Genomic DNA, 23,261 nt, shown 5'->3' on the forward strand with positions numbered 1-23,261 from the left:
ACAATACACAAGGCGTTTGGCTCTATCACCATTGAAATGTTCTATAAATTTAATTTTACTTAAAAAGTATTACTTGAGCCTAAACATTTAAGCAAAATATCTTGAAGAGGGCGGAAACCAGGAATTCCTTAGATGCCTACATCATATATTACTCTTGTAACAATCTACACAATCAAAAAGATTGAAAATACAATATTCATGAGAAAAGAAAGTTCCTGTGATTTTGACTTTTATCATTAGTAATATCCTATTTTCAGAGGTAAGTTAAACTCACAGGCTCTGCTGCATAAGCATATTGAAATGACAGCTATTTTTGTAAAACTCTTAGCATGACAATAAAGGAATATTATAAATACCTACTTTTCAGGGACCTATGAAACACATTTTGCATAGTAGGTGTTCTGAGATTCCCTGATGGACAAAACCTCTATTTATTGTAGTGCTTTTTTGTATGCTTGCTCTAACAATTCCCCTTTGTGCTTCTCCAGCTGTGAGGAAGGGAAGCTCCCTCCTAACATAAGAACCCTTCTTTAAATGCTGGTGGTATGGGTAACTGGTAAGAGTTTCACTACTGGACTTTGTTTACCAAATCAAAAGTTGAAGATTTTATATGTCGCTACTGTTCTGGGGTCCATCTAGGCAGCATCCACAATACCAGCAGAACATTCCAACAACTTCTCTGCAGAGGCCTCTTTTATAAAGGTCTTGTGGACTATGAGCCTTTCATACGCAGAATTTCCACCTTGATATTTTCTCAGACATAGAGTATTCACAAAAGTCTTTTCCACACTATATTCTGCCAGTTATTTTACTGTAGCTCTTTATCAGTATCTAGTAGACTGCTATGCAGGTGATGAGCATGAGATGCACAAAGGGATGCAAGCACCCAAGTACAACTTGAAATGTCTAAATCCGAAATTTAAATCCTTAAACACTTCGCTCAACTTACCTGAATGTGGAGGTGCTTGAACCACTTTGGCACCTGAATTACCACTAAATTCCCACTTATTTGTGAGGTTTTGCTACGAGGTAATCACCCAACTGAGGTCTTACAGCTTTATGTTAAGCTCTCTAACTTCACAATCTGCATGATCCTTACAGAGGTGTTGCCTGTGGACCCTGATGAGCTTTACTCTCAAAACAGATCTACTGGAGCTGGCCTAGCACAAAACACAGGTAGGCGGACAGTTCTGGGACACAACAGGCTCCCTACAGAAATGTGATGCAATGCACAGAGAGAGAGAGGCCTCTGTTAGCTGCCTAGAATGTAGGATAAAGACGACTCTATTGCTGTCACCAGAGCAATTCAGTATCTTGCTCCTGGGATAGAAGCATCTCAAATTGGGTCTGCGGATTTCACCTGGTGGAATAAGTAATACCTTTTTGTGTATGAGACCAGGATTTACACGAGCTGACTTAAGTAAAATATGTTTACAATTAAAGGAGAGACATTTCCCATAATTGCTGAATGAGGTGCAGACAGCAACAGATTAAGATTCTTAAATTTTCATGAAGAAAAAGGGAAGGAAAGAACTATTATTTTTGGTATATCTGCAAAATAAGCAGCAATCAGTTGAAAAATGTCCCAAGTTTCCTCGTTGTATCTCTCATACCCTTGACTTATCCTGTTTCTTAAATCAATACATGACTACATCAGGTATTTCTGGTTCCCTCTGGACTGATTTCAACATGCAGGAGAATTAATTTTTATTGGAGTGCTCCTTCACTGCCTTAAATTTCTCATGTTTTAAATTCTCCAGCAACACATATTAAGTGTTCCAATCTTTAACTACTAAGTTTTTAATAGAAATCTTGCTCACCAGATATCTTTTTGCAAACTCTTGCAACTCTACAGGAGATACAAATCAAACTGGTCACATACAGTTTTTTTCTTTTCAGTGAAATATACAGTAGTAGGAAGAGTCGTTGTACAATGTCAGACAATGTACAGCAGGGGAAACTTCAATCATCCTTTTAATTAGCAGAGCAGTAATAGTCAAAGCTCCTCACAAATTAAAGAAAGAGGAAAGTTAGATGAAATTAAGTAAGTCCATCACTTCTTCAGAAGAAAACAATGAAGGATAGTTACAGTGTAATTAAAAAGTTCTTGAGATTTGTCTAAAACAGGGAGTAAAAGTACCAACACAGAACAGAGCAGTCTGTAGAGAACGCGTGACAGATTACATCACGTACTGAGGAAATTTCAAGGCTATTTTCACTACTGCGAGTTGTTTGTAGTGAATACCCTTGTCCTTGGCAAATCAGAATGACTGACACCCATAATTTGCAATTTCCTAAACCTGAAGAGTTTTCTGATTGCAATGAAATGGTTTTACCTAATTATTTTTTTCAAGTTGCAGTTTTTGATGTTTAATTTTGAAACCAATTTGAGATGTCTTGAACTCTATTAATATACTGTATTATGCCTTCATTTCTTTTTGAAGCACTTTAAAAAATGCACACTTCTAATGATTTTTAAATTGCTCTACTCTGCACATATCAATTTACAACAATTACAACATTTTGCATTTTTCAAAGCACTTCAGTTTTAAAGAGGTTTTATGCTTCACAAGATACTGAAGGAAGAGGCTGCTGATCCATTTTTACCCTTTGTAAAATTACCACTAATCTTGCTAGAGAGAGCTTAACCAAAAATAGATATGCTAAATATATACCATCTCCATATAATCATTTTAGGATGAATGTTTTTCTGACTAGGAACTGCCAGTATTCTTTTCCCAATCATAATTAGGTTGCTTCAGTGGTATAAATGGATTCAGTGGAATTATGACAAACGTCCTGGAGTAAGGAGGACGGAAACTGGCCTACTTTGGCTAAATAGAGTCTAGAGAAATGAATACAGGACAGGATGTCAGAGGCATCAGCTATGTCACAGATTTCATTACTTTTCAGTCTATAGTATTTTGGGCATAGCGCTGCAATTAATTAGCGACTCGGGGCTGGGTTCTCACCTGAAACACACTGGCACTGCACTGCAGTTACGCTAATTTATGTTAGCTAAAGGCTCTGCCCCACTGATCAGTCATCCATTTTTTCTTGCTATTTCACTCCCTTAATCTCAAGGCTCCATGTTGAAGGGACCAGTGTGAGAAAAGTTTTTTTCTTCAGTTTGCTGATACTGCACCTTCAATTAGCCAGAGCTTCCCTTCTACCTGACATGAGTAGTCACTACTCACAAACCTGATTTTGTGTTTCTGAAACACGCTGCCTATACGCCTCAAAGGGAGATAACTCATTAACATCAAGGGATTTTCGATGACAGCCTATAAATAAAGCAACAAAGATCCAGAAACAGTAAGTAGAAGTGTGACTATACTGAAGTTCTGGTGACACTGAAATAGTGTAATACCAGTCTTCCATCCTACTATATTATTTTGTCATGTATGCAGTAAACCACAAAGGATCCATAAAGAATTCCTTGAATAAAAATCCAACATAGGTTGTCCTACAAGTATCTGTTAAAAGTAGTGTAGGATTAGCAATGGTAGGATAAAAGGTAGGATAAATGGTAGGATAAATGGTAGGATAAAAGTAGTGTAGGATTAGTGTCTGAACAACTGTCAAACCACACTGAGCTGCTCTGATTGAGAACCAATTCAAACACAATGAAATCATCGCCTGACAGCTGTTTTTGAGTTCTGTAGCAGGATTTTCCTGGACCTCAAGGGATGGCAACTGGCCATCAAGAACTTTGGACCTAGAAGGAGTATCTGGAGGTGGTGAAGTGAGATTGGTATTTGGCAGTCCGCAGGTCAGAGCAGAGACTGTGCTGGACATCTGTATTACGCTGACTAGCCAAAACTAGCTTGGATATAGTTCCACACTTGCATAGTGCGGAACTATAACAGTGTTGTGGCTCTGTTCTTTCTGGTCTTGGAAATTCTTTGGGAATCAAAGCAGTGCAAAGAAAGTGAGCAGGTCTATGCTACACTGGAGAAGAACCCTGGCCTAAGGTCTCTGATGATAACAACAGGATTGTGAAGCACTTCAGGATCACCACTCTCTTGGCTAGAAGGTGGTGTAAGGGCCACATCAGAGGTTGTCAATGATTTTGGCAGCAAGCACCTGCTCTCCTCAGCTCATAGCTCTTAACAGCATGCTCCTGCGTAGCAATTTTATAAAGGTGCCCAATTCCCAACTAATCCGCATACACAAAAGATGCTCAAGCTGATAGGTCATGCCAGACAGTTTAACTAGGGCAGTAAGCCAGGTGGACTCTGGACTGGTGATGTGGTGGCTAATCCAGTGCCACACAGCTTTTCTCCACAGCCGCAGTGTATGAAACTGGAATTATTTTGGGGTAGAAGAGTAATCCTGAACTCTGATCACAAACTAGAGCTGCCCTAGATATTCCAGTCTTTGTAGTACAGATGCTGTCTGTTAAATTATTCTATTCTATGGAATGAATTAATTCCTTAAAGACATACATAAGGCCTAAAGAAAGAGGAAGAGCTCTTCAGAAAAAGCATTGCAAATGTTCAATGGACAATTGGAAACATTTAGCTGCTGACCCAAAAAAGGGGATAATGCCGGAATTCATATTCCTATATGGAAGCTTCCAAGATGGACTTTGCTGTATTTAGGCGGATCACAGTTCTGGCCTCAGCATTGTGACAGTCCCTTTAGAAACCAGGTCCCATGTGAGGGAAGACTAGAAATAAACCCAATTCACGTCATTACTATGTGTTTTGGTGCATGTGCTCCCTCCAATATATATTTGACTATATACACATTTCATCTTTTTAAAACTAGCCGCTTCTTACCCATCAATTAACTCAGTCATGTCACAGTTCAGTGTTTGCTGCATCCAAACACTTTCAACATGCAATCTGATGTAGACTCTGATCTGAAGAGTCTGGTAGATTAGAAAAAGACATCTTTAGTACAGCAACTGTTCAGAAGAGCAAGTATATACAAGAGCAAGGAACTGCTTCAATGATCAGGCCATCCTTAGCAAAATGTTATTTCTTTAAGTGTGAAAAATGAAACCTGTTTCGTAAGAAATCCAGGAAAGATGAGTTTGTTAAGGTGTAGGTATTTCTTTTCTCTTTCTCTGACCGATGAATATTTAAGACTGGAACTTCAGTGTTCCCTTGATGTACTTTTTAATGAAGCAATAGGAAAAGAGACACACGTGCTTTATGCGGACAGCCATACTTCCCAAAAGGCCTACCCAAAACTCAAAAACATCGGGGTTGTTTTGGGTTTTTTTCTGGCATTATTCTTCTTGTGGAGGTTGGACAGAGAAAGGGAGAGAGAGAAAGGGAAACAGGTAGGGGAAGAGAGGTATGTGTATGTAGGATTATGAGAAGTGAAAGGATTTAAAACACTGGTTCTTTTTATAAAGATCTGAGACAAAAAAATCCAATGAATTTGACATGCAATCTGACAATCTCTCCCCTCAGAGGAAGTAACTCAATTGTAAGACTTTTCAGCTATTCAAACTGGGAATAGAAGGTGCACTTTTATGTAGAGAAGGCTGGGCATAATTGAAACAATTTACCTAAGGACATGGTAGACTATTCTTAATTTTCAGTCTTAGTGCCAACGTCGAAATTCTAAAAACTAAACAGAAATTATCAGTGTCAAGAAGAAACTGAAGGATAATTTTTTTTTTTAATGTGTCCTACAGAAAACCAAACAGCATGAACACCGCGGTCTTTTCCAGCCTCAAAAATCCATGAATGATTCCAGATTTCAGGCTAGCGTTCCAAACACTGGCAATCCTTCATCTCTGTTCCTCCATATCCACACTGATTTCTGTCATTCCCCAGTCTGCTGCTTGTAAAATGGAATTTCTTATTGTTTGAAGAGCTAGAGACGGGCAGGTAAGGGAAGGTATTACAGGGATGGCTCAGTCCTCTTCAGGTGGGCCACAGTATATCTGGCATAATGTACCCCAACGCATTCTAGCATATTTGCTACTTCTCCTTTTTAAAATACAGCATGACATATTAATTTCTATTTGGGAAAAAGATAAAATAATTTATCCTTTTATTTTGGAAGTATTTGGAATTTTCTGGGGAATGCAGAAACCATCAGGACAGGAGCCTATACTCTTGAAGGCTATACAGAAAGGCATATTTTCACAGTACTGACAATGATGTGGTAGAGAGATGGCAAGAAAGTGCAAGGGTTTGAGGCAGGCTGAGAGACTGCTCGTCCATCAGCGGCAAAGCTGTCCTTGCTGTCTGATTGCAGATGAGCAGTCTGTGGTTTACCCTTTTCATCCTCATGCACAGAACCTCATGATTTTTTCCATTCGCATAAGACAGCTCATTTATTCTGACCTTGTTGACTTCCTTCCTCACTAAAATCGAGCTTTACTTCCAGCATGCACAGCAATCACTGATTCTAGGAAGAAAGTCTCAGGCGTAAATGAACATCTATACTTCAGTCTACCACTCACTGTATTGCTACAACAATCCTGAATCGAGTTTAATACCTATGAAAAAATGATATATTTGAAAGGAGAAAGCTGAAGTATCTAGCTGTAAAGAGAGATGCCTGTTGGTGGTTGTAGAAGCATTCTTTGATAACTGGGAAGACAGTAGAGATGATGAGAGTATTTTCCTTACTGGTTGATGCAGGTAAGTAAAAAAAGTTACCTTTCTTCTAAAATATAATCAAAACAGCTTTCGAGGCGAGACCAACATGAAAACTGTGATCCTAGCACACAAGATAAAAGCCTCTTCACTGCAGTTATTTATTAGCTTTTTGTTCTCTTACTTAATAGCTAATTGCCCCATGCAGCTGACACAACAGACCTATTGGAGATTAACATCTCTTTTTGAACTACACAAACATTGTATTGGAACAGAATTAGTTTGCATATTTTGTGCGTAAAATATTAGTACATAGCTAGAAGCTTTCCTAATTATTTCCTTCATTAATGGAAGTACTACTGTATTACTAACTTTCAGGGAATATTTTAAACACACAATAAAAAACACGTTAAAAATGCAAGCAACCGGGCTTTTGTTGAAAGCCAGTGAAAAGTCAATTCCTTTCAAAGCAGGTACCATATCAGACAGTGTCAGACTGAAATAGATGCATCAGTTTGGGAGTGTAGAATGAATGCAGGGTCTTGGTAACAAACTGAAAATTATTAGCAGGTCAATACTTTGTTGCTGAAATGGTTATCATGGAGGGGGACATTTCATAAGTCACGACTTAAAGATCATAATCATACACTTCAAAGATCTGAATGGAAATTTATACTGCTACAAGTGTTCTTTTGAATGATGTTTCCTAAGAGAAATTGGTGATTTGGACCGCTGGTTGTATTCCACAGTATTCAGCAAATCTGTCACTCGGATCTGTCCTGTACTGGGATGTGCTACTTATCATCCGAGATTCTGGTTTTGTGAGCTTTACAGGGGGAAAAAAATAGGAGCATGTACATTGGTAATGACACGCTCCATTACAGAGTAAAATGTCCAGAGTGCATTCATTTCAAGAAAACGAAACGTAAATGTACAAAGCACATAGGAAATCCATTTCAACTCTTAATCAAATTCAGTGGAATCAAACCTTGATGGTCCTCTAAGAAAGAAATGAGTTCTTATCACAGCGTGAGAGAATGGACGGTCATTTTTGTTTAAAGATTTTTTGACAGAGCCTTCTTACTCATCAGTAACTGTATTCAGACCTTTTTTTTTTTTATATATATATATTCTCCCAGTCTCTCATTGCATAAGCTTGATAAGAACTCAGTATCTCAGGCAAGAGTCTTACTCATCCCCAGTCCATGCCAAGAGGCATTTGCCCTCTTGCAGGACTACTGTTCTCGCTCGCACGCCATCAGGCAGTCAACATTCTTGTCACAGAGAAAAAGCCTTCCCATCCTTGTCAACAGAAAGCCAGTTGCTGTCAATCCCATTAAGTGCCATGCCACAGCACCTCTGATTCATCCCTAGCTTGTTTTTTAAATTCATGCTGGCACAGTATGAAGTAACCACTTTCATTCACGACTCAAAAAGAAAGCATAGTCATTATTGAAAAAATAACATCTCCAGCATACCTGTCGAACAGTCTGAACCTGTCCACTGCGGTTCACAGCTGCAGAGCCCCGTGTCCAGGAGGAAGGTCCCATGCCCCGAGCACTGCTCCTGGCACACGGGAAGCGCCGTCTCACAGTTCACACCGCCCCAGCCCGTGGAGCAGTGACATTCCCCTTGAACGCACACACCGTGGCCAGAGCACATCGGATCCAAGCAGTCCTCTGGAAAGCAGGGAATATACAACTTAGAGCATAAAACTTGCACGTTCACAGCAGTTTCCTAGTGAAATACAACATCAGGGATTCAGATTAAGTTGGTAATTTTTGTGCAAATACCCAAACTGAAACGATGTTAACAAACAAGGCAAAACCAGTCTACGTAACATATGTGCAAAAGTATAAGCTGAAACCAAGAAAAATAAGCAAGCATGCAGACTGTTAGCGATCATGTCATTCTGCTTGTCAAGGATATTGTCTTATTTCAAAATGCAGATTCCCATGAACTGGTCCAAGTCGGTGAAGTTTGTGCTTCAGTAGTAGGGCTGGGAAAGAACGGGAGCAATTAATAATTATTTCTATATTTGTGCACTGTGTTTCCATTTGGGTATTTGTGCTCTGTGTTTTATTTACATCTGGGAAAAGAAAGATTTATTCTTTCATCTTCCTCTGGAAAGCTATCTCTACAGCTGAAAATCTGATAAAAAAAAATAATGGCCATCCACTAACCCTCAGTAGTGAATCTGACTGAATGCTTGCTGTAAAAAAATCTCATACACTCATAAAAAGTATGTGCTGGGCAATTGCAGATAATGAACAGATTCATAAAAGTCATAACGTACTGATGAACAATTTGCAAACAGACAAAGAGCTAAATTTGTTCTCAATTTGGATTAAACTATTCCAAGTGAAAAATTCAGGAGCTCTGTAGAAGAATTTAAATCAGCTGGTTAGTCCTGTATAATCAGCACATTCTTTCATAAAGCCCCAGCACTCCTTTAACAAGACAGATTTTAAGCAGAACACAGCCTGCCTTCTCTGGAGATGCAAGAAGACTGCAGAGCTGAAGAGGATTTGTGGGGTCCAAGCAGGGGAAACAATCAGCCAAAAGCCTATTCATGTTAGATCATGCTTCAGATTAATGTTAAAGAGGCACTTTGAAAGTTCCTGTATGCATTTTTCAAGTATCAGCCCAAGTACTGTTTTAATAATTAAATTGTAAACTTAACAAACCCTATTCTGTGCTACACGAATGAAGAGATGCTCTCTGCTTCAGTAAGGGACGACTAAATACTTCAGACGTAGAGATTAACAGCCTCCAGTTTACAGGACCTTTTGACCCAAAAATAAAGGAGCGATGCTTTATCTTTTGAGCTGCTATGCCACCAATTCAGGATCTTATTTCAAGATTTATGTTGTATCTTTTTCAGCCTTCCAGCCTTGTGCACAGCACAATGGAATTCTGAAAGAGGGGAATCTGTTTCTGGACGACGTGTATCTTGCTAAGCACAGGACAAAAATACTTGGCAATTTTCCCTCATCCTGAGACATCTCTTAATTTTGCTGATCTTGTAAAATTAACTGAGTGAATCCATTAAAAAAAGTATCACTCACTTTAGGAATGATAACCTGACAGGACAAATTCAGAGGACTCCCATAGCAGTGAATACATGGAGCTGCTGGTGTTCCCTGGACAATACATCTGTTACTGTGCCTGCTATGTGAACAATACTGCTATAATACTAAATTCATATTTACATACAATAATGTAATCTGAATACCTGACAGAATTACTTCCAGTACTGCACATGTTATGTTGTACAATACAGTAAAACGAACAGTCATGTCTGGCACGCACTGGAACAATGAAACCCCACTGTACTTGCATGCACAGGTTTGTTCCATCCACCCTACTTCTACATAATTGCACCTTTTAACAAAATTTAAATACATCTCTTACTTAAAAAATCCCACGTTTTCACACCCTTAGGTTCAATAGCTGTCTGATTACATTAGTCTCAATTATTTTTTTCAACCATTTTGCAGAATCACGTTATGGCAAGAAACAAGGCAACTGAAAACAGCAGTCAGCCTCTCACCAGCGTGTTCGCCATCACGGCCTCGGTTAGTAAATCTGTGTATTACTAGCTTTTCCCAATTTGTGTTTTCCTGGTTTTGTCCGATTCTAAAACTACCAAGACAGTATGTCAGCAGCATTCTCTTGATCCCCCCTTTGAAAACCTTACCAGGTATGTCAAATCCATCAAATCCATACTGGACATTTATCTGACTAGAGAATTCAAGCCACATAAAGAGCCTCTGCTGTGTGCTACTCAAAAGAATTACCTAAGATCTATATAGCAGGAAGCACAAAGTATGTTGTCACTAGCTTCAGGCTAAGGGGACTAGTGAAAAATCATCAAATCAGGGCAACCATGAAGAAGAGGAGTTCCGCTCTCTGAGGCTATGCACAGGGGAAGAAAGTCAAAGCTGATGAGCCATCTCAGAAATGCTAACAGGCAAATAACAACTGCTTCTTTCTATAGAGAGCAGAGACACATTGGTACTACAGCCAGCAAAAATACAGTACGTGTTCTCAGAATTTCCCACTTTTTATTAGCCAAGCTTTAAAGGATGCCAGTTTAGTGCCCTGAACACAGGCTCGCAGTAAAAATGACGTATGACCACAGAATTACACAATATGCTCTGGTAAGTGGAAACTGTTTGCTGCTCTTTTAGCTTTATATTGTCGCTACGTTCCTTGCAGAAAAATCTCAGATGTAACAGCATGAAGAAAGGCAAAAGGTGATTATGAACTTCTGATTACTTTGGAGAACAACCACATCACATTTTGTTTAAATGATCTTCTGCCTTACCCTTAGCTTTTGGCCAAGTAAAAATGTCTGCACAGGCTCTCTGACAGTGTGTGCCAAGGGACTGAGGTTAGTGGCAGGAAGGAGGACTGGGGATGCCCGCCACCCTTCCTGGAAAAAGTACCTGGAGCCTGAGAGGGGAGAATTGGAGACACAAAAATCAAGATGGTCTCCCAACTTACACACACACACACACACAAAGGAATCCTTGCTTGCTGGGATGTTTTCCAGGAAACTTCTGGAAGATTGAGAATACACTGCTTGACGAAAGGCAAAAACTTCCACCCAGTTTTGAATCTACTGAGAATCAATGGAGGGAGGGACCAGATATCATCCAAGAGCAAGAGTCCTCCTGGACTGAAAGACAAAGTGAGTATTTCAGAGGACTGCCAATGCTACAATTTTAGATAGCCTTAATAGACAATGTTAGATAATTTAAATATTTCAGAATAAAAAAGCAAATCTTGGAAATTATATGATCAGCTTCCACTGATTGTCACTGAGAGCTGAATGCCTTTACCTTTGGGAATTTTCTGTTGTAATATTACTTCCTATGAAACGGTAAAGGTGCTTTTGAGCAAAACAGTACTGCTCCAGAGTAAGCTTCTCACATCTAGGTGATGCTTGAAGATTAAAGACAAGAACCAAATCCCTTAACTGTAGAGAGCGAAACTTCACAAACCTTCCTCACAAATCTCTCCTTTGTATCCAGGGACACAGATGCAGATGCCCATGATACAAGTACCATGGCCAAAGCAGGTTGGATCAATGCACTGTTCTTCTGGGACATCACACTCTGGTCCTTTCCACCCATTTCGACACACACAGTGACCCTTCTCATATTCGCCATTTCCGCTGCACAGCACTGGACAGGAATCTGAAGAAGGCAGATTGACTATTTTAGTGTATTTACATACTTACACAGAGTAACAGCTATCACATTTAGACTTCTGTAAAACTGCCTTTCCACTCCAGCCCCCTCATCTTCTATTGACTTGAGGGTTGTGACAGACTGAAATCTTTGAACTAGGTAGCGCAGCAGTCATACATCTCCCCAGTCCACTTCATGAGTATACCTTAATTTTGGCTCGAAATGGGATATCTTAGAAGATAAAAAAATATTCCCTCCCCTTGACTGGCCTCTGCCGAAAATTTTCAGTGATGCCTGCTTATGATTTTCAGGAAGATGAATATTTCTTCCCTGTGAACTGAAGCAAGATACTGCCCTTTTCTTCCTTCTAAGCAGACTTATCATTACTGAAGTTTTAGCCATTACTGATCTACACATAAACCAGCGATGTGGAAGCTTAGTTTTACAACCCGGCATCAATTTCTGAGACAATCAAGCTCTTAAAAAAAGTCAGTTCTAAGTCTGAGGAAACATTGGAAAAACATGAGAACTTCCAGGCATCATATGCAGCAGATGATGGATAATACCGACAGAAATATCTGAAACAGGAATAAGGTCACTTAAAAATCTTTTTAGTATGTTTTTGCCCCAGTCCTAGAAAACAGTTTCTAAGCTGCTTTAGGTTTCTTTTCGACATCTTATTCAAGTTAAGACCACACACACATTTGACCTATTTATGCAATTTTCTCCAAAGTGAAACTGTTTGTCACTTTTAAATGACAGAAAACACTATGCTAAGCTAACACACTTACTAAAAGAATATAGCTTATAACGATGGAGCGGATGAAAAGAGGGACAGAAGAATCTATTGACTCTGAAAGTCAGGGAGAGAGAGGAGTGGTTGATGCATCCTTGCTCAAGTACAGCATAAAGAAACTTTCTAAGTGTGTGCTTGTACTCTATCTGCCATCTGGCTGGAAAAAGGAATTTAATCTCCTTTAATCACTTTGAATCTTTGCAAGCCCAGCAGTTACACACCATAATCACGATCCCTGTCATGCACTGTGGGTCAGATAATATGGGATTACCTTTTGCACAATCAGGTCCAAGGAATCCCGGGAAACAGTGACAGTGCCCCGAGATACATTCTCCATTCCCATTGCAATTAGTAGAGCAGTCATCCAGGATTTCTGTTTATTCAGAGAGTTGTGCACAAAGAAAAATACAAATTGCTTGATTTTGAAATGAATGGCATCTTCACCTCACTCTGCAGGACACATCTCAACACAAAAATAGGTGCAGAAGCAGTAAAAGGCCCATTTTCATTCATAGGGAGCATAAAACAAAATTCCTGTTCAAGCAGCTTACAAATATTAGATTTTGTCTTGACAGCTTTGAGATAACAAGTGCATCATTTATATTACAGCAAAAAGCTTTTAAAGTAAGTGTTCATGTAAAATTTACCACCATTAAAAGCACTGCAAGAACCAGAGTATTTGTTGAAAAATGTCCACCTTTAACACTTTCTTTTATTGCTGAAGTAATTTGTTTGAAACCTGTTTATAGAGTAAATTGCCTTCTATGGTGTTCATTTGAACCATGCGAATTGAATTCCTTGGAGGAGGGTAGGATTTCCAATTCTATACAACCAGATGAAAAAAAGAAGTCTTTTGTACAGTGATGCAATAAAAGACTAAGAACTATATCAGAAGAAAAAAAAAAAGCAACCCTACCTTCAACTCTGATCTTAAACTTGCCCCTGCTTTATCACACAGCTTTGGATAGTAAAGCACTTAACCTCACACATCTGGGGACAGGCTCATATCTGCACATGCATTAGCTGTTTTTAATTTACACACGTATTTCCTAAAGGAATTCAGTGGATTCACCGATTCATATGGGTTTTGTTAAAGAATATGAAGGAAAACCAAGGCTAAGATGCTCCCATGTGGAGTAGGTCACTGTCAGGCCAGCACTGGGACTGAGGGTCTCTGCAGCCCAGGAGGGGAGAGGGGCTAAGGAACAGTGGGAACTGAGACTCTTTTATGGGCAAAAGCACTAATAGATGTGGGGAACTACCTTCGGCTATAGGAAAATGGGAAACATGGCTCCTGTCCCACAAAATAACAACTGCTGGGGAAAAAGAAAATCCAAATCCTTTTGAAGAGTATCTGTCCATGGCAAGTGATTTGGGAGGAAAAACTTTTCTCTAGAAAGGGAAGACCATTGGAATATTTAAAAGTATATTAGATTCTATTAGATTAATCTCAAATGTAACTTGCCAAAACATGGATTATAAGCACATCTTACACCTAATATGGATAATAGAAATAAGTTTATTTTTTATCTTAGTTATGGGCACTTGGACAGATAAGGATTGGTTCATTGAAAACTCCTACTGTTATTTAAGAAGTTCCTTTCCAGCTATCAGTTTATACTAAAGAACAGGCATTTGATATATATCTACTCATCAGATATACACAACCTGTACATGGATATCTGTTTCAAAGTCAGCTCATTTTCAGAATTAAGTTTTTCCACAGATACCCTGCTTGTTATTATATTTTTTATTACTGTTCATTATCAAGTCTTCTCTTGCTCTATGCATACACTTGCCTGTCTTTGCAGTTTTCCAGACTCTCATGGTAAATCATCCCTACACTGATCTGAAAAGAATTAACAGTTTGAAAATTACTTTCCCTCAATGCCATGTCCAGTTTGGGCCGGACTTTATTCAGTCTACGAAAGTACTCGAGGCATGCCAGATTTTGCACGCAAATTACCCCCTTCAAGGGAAAGCCTGATCAGAGCTTTAGCTAAAGTGTCAGAAAAATCAATTTTGTGCTTAACTTACACTGATCTACTTGAAATGCTACCTAACAGACGCTCATGGTGAGGGCATGACTGCCTCACACAGCCAACACAGCACAGAGCAGAGAGGCATCCAAGCTCTTGCTCTATTCCGGGTGTTTCAATCTGTGGTGCTGGTTAATTCCTTTGGTGGCAGAGATGTCAAATATGACTCCATCCCAGTATGGGGTGAGCACTATGGTTCAGGGTTGGTGGTGTTTTGTTTTGGTGTTTTGTGTTTTTTTTTTTTTTTTTTTTTTTTTTTTATTTTGGGTTTTTTTTTTTTTTTTTGGTGGAAATCCCCAAAGAAATAATGAAGACCCAAACAGGCAGGGAAAAGAATGAGAAGATATGCAGGTTACACAAACAGAATAGCTAGCACTATTTTCAAATGCATCAGCAGTAGAGTCTTGCAGCATGAAACCTCTTTTCCCTCAGAATGTCTTCTCGCAGCCATTTCAGAGATTAAATACAAGAAATGTACTGTGGCTCTTACTGCTCCCCTCTGTAAGACGCAGTCTGTTGTGCTCATTGACCAAGAAAGGATGGACAACTTATTTTTCACCAAATGTAACCAGAACCAAACTAAAGAATTCAATTTAATTTTATTTTTTTTTCCTGTTTTCCTTTTCAGAGGGTATAATACCTAAGGATGAAATATTGGTTAAACCCTCCTGTACAAACACTGCTGTCTTACAGTAGAAATAAACAAGGGGTCAGGTGTTTGGAGTCAGATCTGGACTGGAGCTTGGCCAGGTTTCACAGAGCATCTGCAAAGACGCTTCATGAATTGCTTGAATATTAGTTTCTCACATGGCATTTTTTCTTGCTTGTAAAAGATTCACTTTTTCCAACAGAGAAAATCTAAGCCTTTAAACAAAAAACTCATTACAATTCTATCTCAATTTTTAAATTATTTTCCTGCACGTCCTTCAAAATCTTGGTATTTGAGTCATACCGTCCTGCTCTGCAAGGTGTTTACCATCAAGTAAAAATAGCATCCAATTGTTCTAGAGAGCAGATGGCATGTCCATTACTAGTAAAGACATCTTGCTAAACATATGGTAGAACAGGTTAACTAAAGGGCATAGTGGTTAAAGTCTTGCAACAAACCGAGACTGTCATAAATACCACAATTTACCTAAATTTAAATTGCAAAGAAACCCTACGTATGAGCACTGCTCACTAACAACACCCAGAGTTGCAAACATTTGTCCATCTATATGTATTAAAAAAGCAGTAGGGATCTGATATGCCACCAGGACACTGTTCCTATATTTGCCTTCTGATTTCACAACAAAACAGTGCATTTGAATAACTCTATCAAAAAGCAATCACAACCAAAACCACAAAAACTGCCTTTTAGATTTTTTTAACTGACTAAAATACTGGAAATAAGAACTTAAAGCCTGGATAATTTTTGTAGGATTTATGGTTCCCATGTAAATAGAGAGCAGACATGATACACTCATACTCTCAGCCAGATACCACTAGAAATTACCGAAGCATTTAAGCTACCATATAAAAATCTCAACACACATGAAAACTTCACACTTAATTTGATCTCATTCTTCTTTAATACACAAATGTTCCTATTTGTATAATATTGACATAAACACGAAATTGTTTCACTGAGTTTAATTAAACTAAGCTGAAATGAAACCTGTACTCTGAGCCAGATACCACTAGAAATTACCGAAGCATTTAAGCTACCATATAAAAATCTCAACACACATGAAAACTTCACACTTAATTTGATCTCATTCTTCTTTAATACACAAATGTTCCTATTTGTATAATATTGACATAAACACGAAATTGTTTCACTGAGTTTAATTAAACTAAGCTGAAATGAAACCTGTTTAAGAGAATACTTAAGAGAAGGCAGAATCAAGGTCAAAATATTGACGTAAACACGAAATTGCTTCACTGAGGTTAAACTAAGCTGAAATGAAACCTGTTTAAGAGAATACTTAAGGGAAGGCAGAATCAAGGTCAATAATTTCTTTTCAAATACAACTTTCCAAGGTAATAATCAGAATAACAATTTCATTGTAATTGTTCTTACCAATCGCTGTAGTTAGTACAAACACTTGTTCCATTTTCTTTCCATCATTGTAGAATGCCATGTGCCAAGCTCCTTGATCCATATACTCGATGAAACCTGTCTCTTGCAGTGAAGTTAAGATCAGATTCCTGGGAGCTTGCTGAGGCTCCTCTGAGTTTTTTGGTTCCTGTTTAATTAACTGTTTTCCATCCATCAGTTTTACAAAATCAAACTGAAATAATAATGAGCAAAAATTAACCACCTAGCAAATCTCTATGAATCTACTCTGCATGTCTCATTCAAACAGGCATAAACAGTTGAAATCTTAAGGGCAATTGCCTGACGGACTAAGTACTCACCAACGTGGACAGCAGTTGCATAAGCTACTCTATTTAGCTTCAGTTTCCAACTAAAAAGCATTATGGTAGGTCAGAAATCTGGCATCGAAACTTGCTGTTTGCTATGGCAGTGTAAACTCAGATTTGCTGCACTAAATACAGCAGATTTACTTCAAAAATTACATCTCTTTAACGGGAATAATTCCAAAATTCCCAAGCTGTGGTGCCTACGTTATGCAGTGATTCATCTCAAATGTCAAGAACAGATTAAAGAACTTATTGTTCTATACCAGATTTTAAAATGTTTGTCCCTTAATATCAATACTGTATCTCAAAACCGAAATATACTTTCAATTTATATTGAATTCTATTAATGAAAATAATATCTATTTTTACATAGAAATTCTTAATAACTAACCAAGCTGATGCTGACAACTTTAAGACCAGTTAACCTCAAAGCATCAGCGATGTAAACCTTTCCATGAATCCCCATTGAAGAAACGTATCTCTCTAGGTTTTTCTAGGCATTGTGATTTTCAGTAAAGTTCAACTGCAGCTCAGCTGAAGATTCAGCTTCAATCAGTCACTGACAGCTAAACCTGCTTATTTCTAAGATCAGAACTCTAGTAAATCATTTCTGAGGTTAAGACTAGATGATCTGCAGAGGTCCCTTCTAAACGATCTTTCCATGATTCCACATATATATTTATCATATTCTATGGAGTGTCACCCCGCTATAAGAAAACCCAAGAATCTATTTTCCATAGAAATGACAGTTTCATAAGCCGAATACGTGATGCCTAAAAAAATAAGTTAAACATGACTAGCAATATTGCATATTCTTACTGCTTAGTTAGGTTTTCTCCTGCAAAATCTCTAAGAGTAAGTACTCAAAAAACCTTTCATATTAGAAACCAGAAATAGGTTTGGTTGGGTTTTTTTTAATGTTAACTGTTTATACTGTGTAATCTGTTTGTTCTGATGAAGTCATAGTAAAGATAAAAGCATTTTTAAATGATCTGATACTTCATCCTCCTGCCCCTGCAAAGAAGATGCGGGAGCTCCACAGCAGCAGAGCATGTACCTGTCCAGCCTCCCGGACAGTCACATCCCAGCGGTCACAACTGCTGACCTTTCTGGTATGACACTGTCCCTTTCCTCTGACAGAGCATGGTTTGAGGGCACAGCTACACCTCAGTAAAACAAAGGGATAAACAGATTGCTTTTTGTGGTTACAGTCAGCCCTTTCTCTCTCCTTGCTCTGAATACGCATTGTGACCATTTGCTGAAGACATAAGCATGACAGAATTACATTATTGCTAATTACCTGAGTGTGAGTAGGAGGAATGTTTCTTCTGCCATAAATCCCCAGCAGAGAATCCTTTGCCAATGAAATGTTAAATTTCAGGTACACAGGGTGATGTATAGTGATCTGAAAGCGCCAGAATAAACCAGGGGGGATCGTCTGCATAACTTGTGCTCCAATCTCAACTTCTCCTGTGTCTATGGCCCGTCCCTTCTGAAATACTAATTTTCCAGAAGCAAACAAAACAATCAGTTGCGTATTCATGGCAGTTAAAGATAATAGGTCATGAAGTATAAACGTGCCTTGGATATATCAGAATATATTGAAAACAACCTCTAAACGGAGGGCGTTTTGCTGAAACCACTGCATTTTTTATTCAACTAGTTGGAAAATACAAATAAACTTGCATGCAATATTTATGACAACAGGCATCACAGCACATTTTTGCCCTGGAAATCTGGAACACTTCAGCGAATATAAAAAGGTAGAAAGGCTGCTGCGTAAGCCACGGTCTTTACCTAGCAGCAGTGCAAACAAAAGCCATTCAGCTGAGAACGCAGAGAGAAGGCAGCGGGAAAGCTTCCTCTGGCACGTATTTCAGACTACTGCGGAACGGGCACTGCATAAACTGCACAAATGGACACCAGTGAGGACAGAAAATCCATCAAACCTGGTAGGTTAGAGCCCATATCCAAGCCTAGATTTCTATTAATCACCATCGCTAATGATTTTATTATGGCAGCGATAATCTAGTACTGGAGAAATAAAGAACATCTGTTTTGGCTTGGACTTCCTGCATGGGGGCATGAGGATAGGGACAGGCAATCTAAAGAGAAAACTGGCATAATTTCATAATGCCTAACAATAAATTTGCAGAATTCTATGGTATGTAACTTCACACATGGATATGAGAGAGCTTAAATAGAAAGGGAAATGGAACGCGTAAAGAAGTCGCTGCCAGCTGAATTGGAGCTGGCTTGCTTTGCTGGCTGGTATCACCATCTTTGTGTATTTTAATGCCTGTCTGTGATCACCATCCTGACATGCTGCAAATCACAGCCCCAATCCTGCTAACATCTGAGCTAATTCCATTGGAAGTTTTGCAAAACTCTAACTCACATTTCTCTACTCTCTCTCGACTAGAAATAAAGGAGGATAGTATGCTGCAATGAAGGAAGGACCAAGACAAGATTGAATTCAGCAGCCACATCCGTTTATATTTCATTTCATTCCAGGATCACAGTGAAGGATAAAGAGGAGCAATCAAAGTGACTGCAGCCTCGCCTTTTACAAAAGTGCATATAAATATCTAATGCAACATAAAGTATATGAAATGTTATAAATTGCCATTGGAAATGAAAACAGCAGTAGCAAAGCTAGGGCCAGCTTTTTCCTGAACGTATTAATAACAGAGATCCTCAGTGGGATCTTACATAGGCTTTAACTAGTGTAGGAAGTACTTAGCATTCTCAATGAATAGAGCATTAATTTACAAGGCAGGAGCAATTCTCAGGGTACTGGATCGTCTAGCTTTATGGCTGCTTTATGTCACCAAACCTACAGCAAGGACTAGGAGCTGTCTTTCAGCAATTTATCACATAAAAGCACCTATTTTTAGAGCACAGAATTTGTAATCTCATACTCTAAAAATGCACCCGTTAGTTTGTGAATTAAAATATTTCCAAATTGCTGGTTTACAATGTTCAAGGTGAGACTGCTACTGTCCAATTTGTTTCATGGAAAAAAATCTTGAATGTTGAGTTTTGAAAAGAGAATGAAACTTCCTACGTTGGGCAAAGATCCTACTTGGCTGGTGTAAATTTCAAAACCTTTTCTCCTATTTCCAATACTCCAGAGATATTAAATCTTAATGATTCTTTGCAAGCAATTAGCCTGAGTTAAGTAAAACATTAAGGAACTTTTTGGTGATATTGACACGTGGTAATTAATGCGACTCAATTACAAGACAGCAGAGCACCGAGTAAGAAGTCAAGGATACAGTATCATTTTTGATGTTAATGGCATTATTGGTCGGTGTTCAAGATCCTTTAAAATACAGTAACTGCTCCTTAGCTTGCTGAATTGGGAAGGCCTGTTTCTTTGTTGAAAATAAAAAGCATTACGACTTCAGTCAGGGAATGTTTTCACTAGTTATGCTGAATACCATGTTAGTTGTTGCTATGCTCAAAACAACGCATCTCTGACTTTTTCCCCATTTGGCTGAAAATGCCTTTGTTTTGGTAGTAATTTTATGTAATCCTTAAAAAAACAGATGCACTTAGATTTACTTTTATCTCATTATACAGGAAAGAATTTCATGCTGCTGTTAACAATAGTAACATGAAAATATATTTATTATCTACCACCTACTGAAAGCTGCAGTTGCAGCATCTCTACCTTTCAAACACTGTTTTTTCAGACAACCACACAGCATGAAAAGGCTACTTTAAGAGCTATGTCTGAAGTGTATGTTTTCATATTCAATGAGCCACTGTGTTTTCTTTATAGAAAAGGCATTTAGCTCTGTTTCTATGCTTAATTGAACTAAGCAGGTATTTGGCTGTACAAAAAAAAGGCATCTGAAGATACACTGTTCACAGACTATCCTTGTATGCTTCCTTGCTCTTTCTTGAAAAAGTTTAAAGTAAGCTTTTAAAATGAGTGCTGCAATACAAGTTCAGTTCTTGTTCTAAAAACACCTTTCTCATAACAACATTTTTGTTACGAAAAAGTATAATTTAATTATCTATATTCAATTCCTTGTAGTGCTCCCAATCTTGCCATTGGTATTAATTCTTCCTAATTCTTTCTAAGCACACTTTCCTTGCAAGTCTAAAACAGAAGATAGATTCCTAATCACAGGTTTCTTTTTGCTTCAAGAAAGTAAAACTCTGAACAGCGTGGTGCCAATTACCTTCATAAGAAAGTACCCATATGCTGATTATTACTGATCCTGAAACAATCAATCTCCTTGTACTCCCCTGCTAAATACCAGCATCAATAGGATGTCTTAGTTTTTAATCACATTACAACATATTAAAATGTTAACTCATAGCCCTGGGTCAGTGTGTTATAAAATGACTTTGTAAAGAAATCTGACTTGCTGGTTTGTAAACTTGATTTTTATTAAAAGATTAGATAAAATATATGCTTTCAAAGTCTTGAAAAGCATTCTGTGCTGCTGCATTGAGTTGGGAACATGGGAAGTAGTTATTTACCCCTGTGAAATCACATCAGAGGATTCAAGTTTACAGGCTCTGTGGTATCCTGCTGTAGTGAGTTTCCTGTTTCCAAATACTCCTTCCCAGAACAGCTACATGAAGAATGAACACTGGGAATCAAATTACTTATATATATTACAAGTCGTGGGAAGAAATAAAATGAGCAGAAATTAGTCACAGCCAATGCCTGATACTAAGTCCACGTGATTTTTCTTGTGTTTTCCCAAGTGTATACTCCATTTTAGCATACAGCCTGGATTACAGGTTACCTAAAAAAGGTGAAAGGGGCAAGCGGGACAATAGCCTAGCAATACTCAAGACTGACCTCTGAAACTGGATAATCCCTCAGTGAAATGGCTCTTCTATCACAGCCTTCCATGCTTTTGCGTTGCAGGGAGTTGTGCAGTTACACAAGACAGTGGGATTGACTGGGGCAAGGCAGGCGGTTTGGTTTTTTACCTCCTGCATTGACTCACATACTCTTTCCTCTGTTCTCAAACATTTGATTTTTAAGATTTTTGGTGTTTTTCCTGCACATCCTCCTTTAGAAACCAAATGCTTTGGAAGAATTTTTATTAAATCTGTAATATATTTACAAAATGATTTAATGCAGTTGAGAAGAACTATTTGAGGTATTTTTCCATGGTGCACAAGGACAAAAACACGGAAGTGTGAAAAACGTTTACTGCAATTCATCACCAATCCATTCTAAGGGATGAAATAACAGATAACCACCTCATTGCCTCCTTACGTATACTTCTACTGCTCATTTGCCTAATATGATCCCTATCTAGTTGTGCCACATTGATTCGTAAGGCTACTGATGTGAGATGTAATCTTACTTCTGGAGGGACTGGTACAACAACATCACACCTTGTCTCATCTTTACAGTCATAAATCTTACCTGGCATACACAAAATCAGACCACTATTCTGCTGTAAAATTGTTAAGTTCTGGAAATCCACCACTGCAGAGCTTTCAGTACAATTTTACCTTCCTCCTAACAACTGGAAGACTAGGGTTCACGTTCTACTCCCATTTACTTTTCTCTGATCAAATCCAATTTATCGTCTTTTTGCGAGTATCATAAAAAGAAACGGGAGGGCCATCTGCTTCTTTCAGTGAGAAAGCTCACCATGGGAAGCATGGGCCATATTGCAGCTGGTGATTTAACAACATTAAACAACAGGACTTGAGAGAAGGAATCGTGCGTCTCAGGCAGCCCTGCTCCCTCCTTCACCCTCCTGGCTGTGCAGCCCACTCCCTTCCTTCGCCAGCTCTGGCACTTCCCTGCCCCTTCAAAAGAGCTGGTTCAGCCACTGACACAGCAGCAGACTATTGGTGTTTTTTAACAAGGCCATTTTCTGCCGCCATCATGAAGTGATGCGTCTTGGTCGTGCATGAGACAATCCCTGCAGTGGGCATGGGGATCCAGAAGCTGCGCAGGGAGAGAGCAGGAGCAGAGCAGGAGCAGAGCAGAAAGAATCCCCAGGCGGCAGGGAGCTGCCAGACCAGCTCAGGCATTTTGTGAAATTTCAGTAGATCCACTATGACTGGTTAAGCCAGGATGTGACAGGATGCTGCATTTTAGCTTACGCCTTCAAGAACTGGATGCTTTCAAAAGCATTAGGATATCTACCCTTCCACATATTCTGACCTGTCAGTAAAAAGGGTTTCACTTTGCCTAAGAACGACTCTGACTTTGGTCTGCAAGACAGGCACAGCATCAAGGCTTCTGCACAGAAGGGAATAAGGT

General features: G+C 38.7%; 1 protein-coding gene across 1 annotated transcript in view; it reads right to left on the reverse strand.

Annotated features, from left to right (window-relative positions):
* TENM1 (teneurin transmembrane protein 1) overlaps positions 1 to 23,261 on the reverse strand; it is a gene marked incomplete at its 5' end in the record, with an annotated part of 128,682 nt that overhangs the window by 104,937 nt on the left and 484 nt on the right. Inside the window, 5 exons of the mRNA XM_010147636.1 lie at positions 8,045 to 8,245; positions 11,576 to 11,770; positions 12,832 to 12,933; positions 16,662 to 16,872; positions 18,306 to 18,505. Of these exons, the coding sequence (XP_010145938.1) occupies positions 8,045 to 8,245; positions 11,576 to 11,770; positions 12,832 to 12,933; positions 16,662 to 16,872; positions 18,306 to 18,505 (909 nt within the window). The remainder of the gene's footprint in view (positions 1 to 8,044; positions 8,246 to 11,575; positions 11,771 to 12,831; positions 12,934 to 16,661; positions 16,873 to 18,305; positions 18,506 to 23,261) is intronic.

The sequence above is a fragment of the Eurypyga helias genome, unplaced genomic scaffold (assembly GCF_000690775.1).
Source record: "Eurypyga helias isolate BGI_N326 unplaced genomic scaffold, ASM69077v1 scaffold12382, whole genome shotgun sequence".
Lineage (NCBI taxonomy): Eukaryota > Metazoa > Chordata > Aves > Eurypygiformes > Eurypygidae > Eurypyga > Eurypyga helias.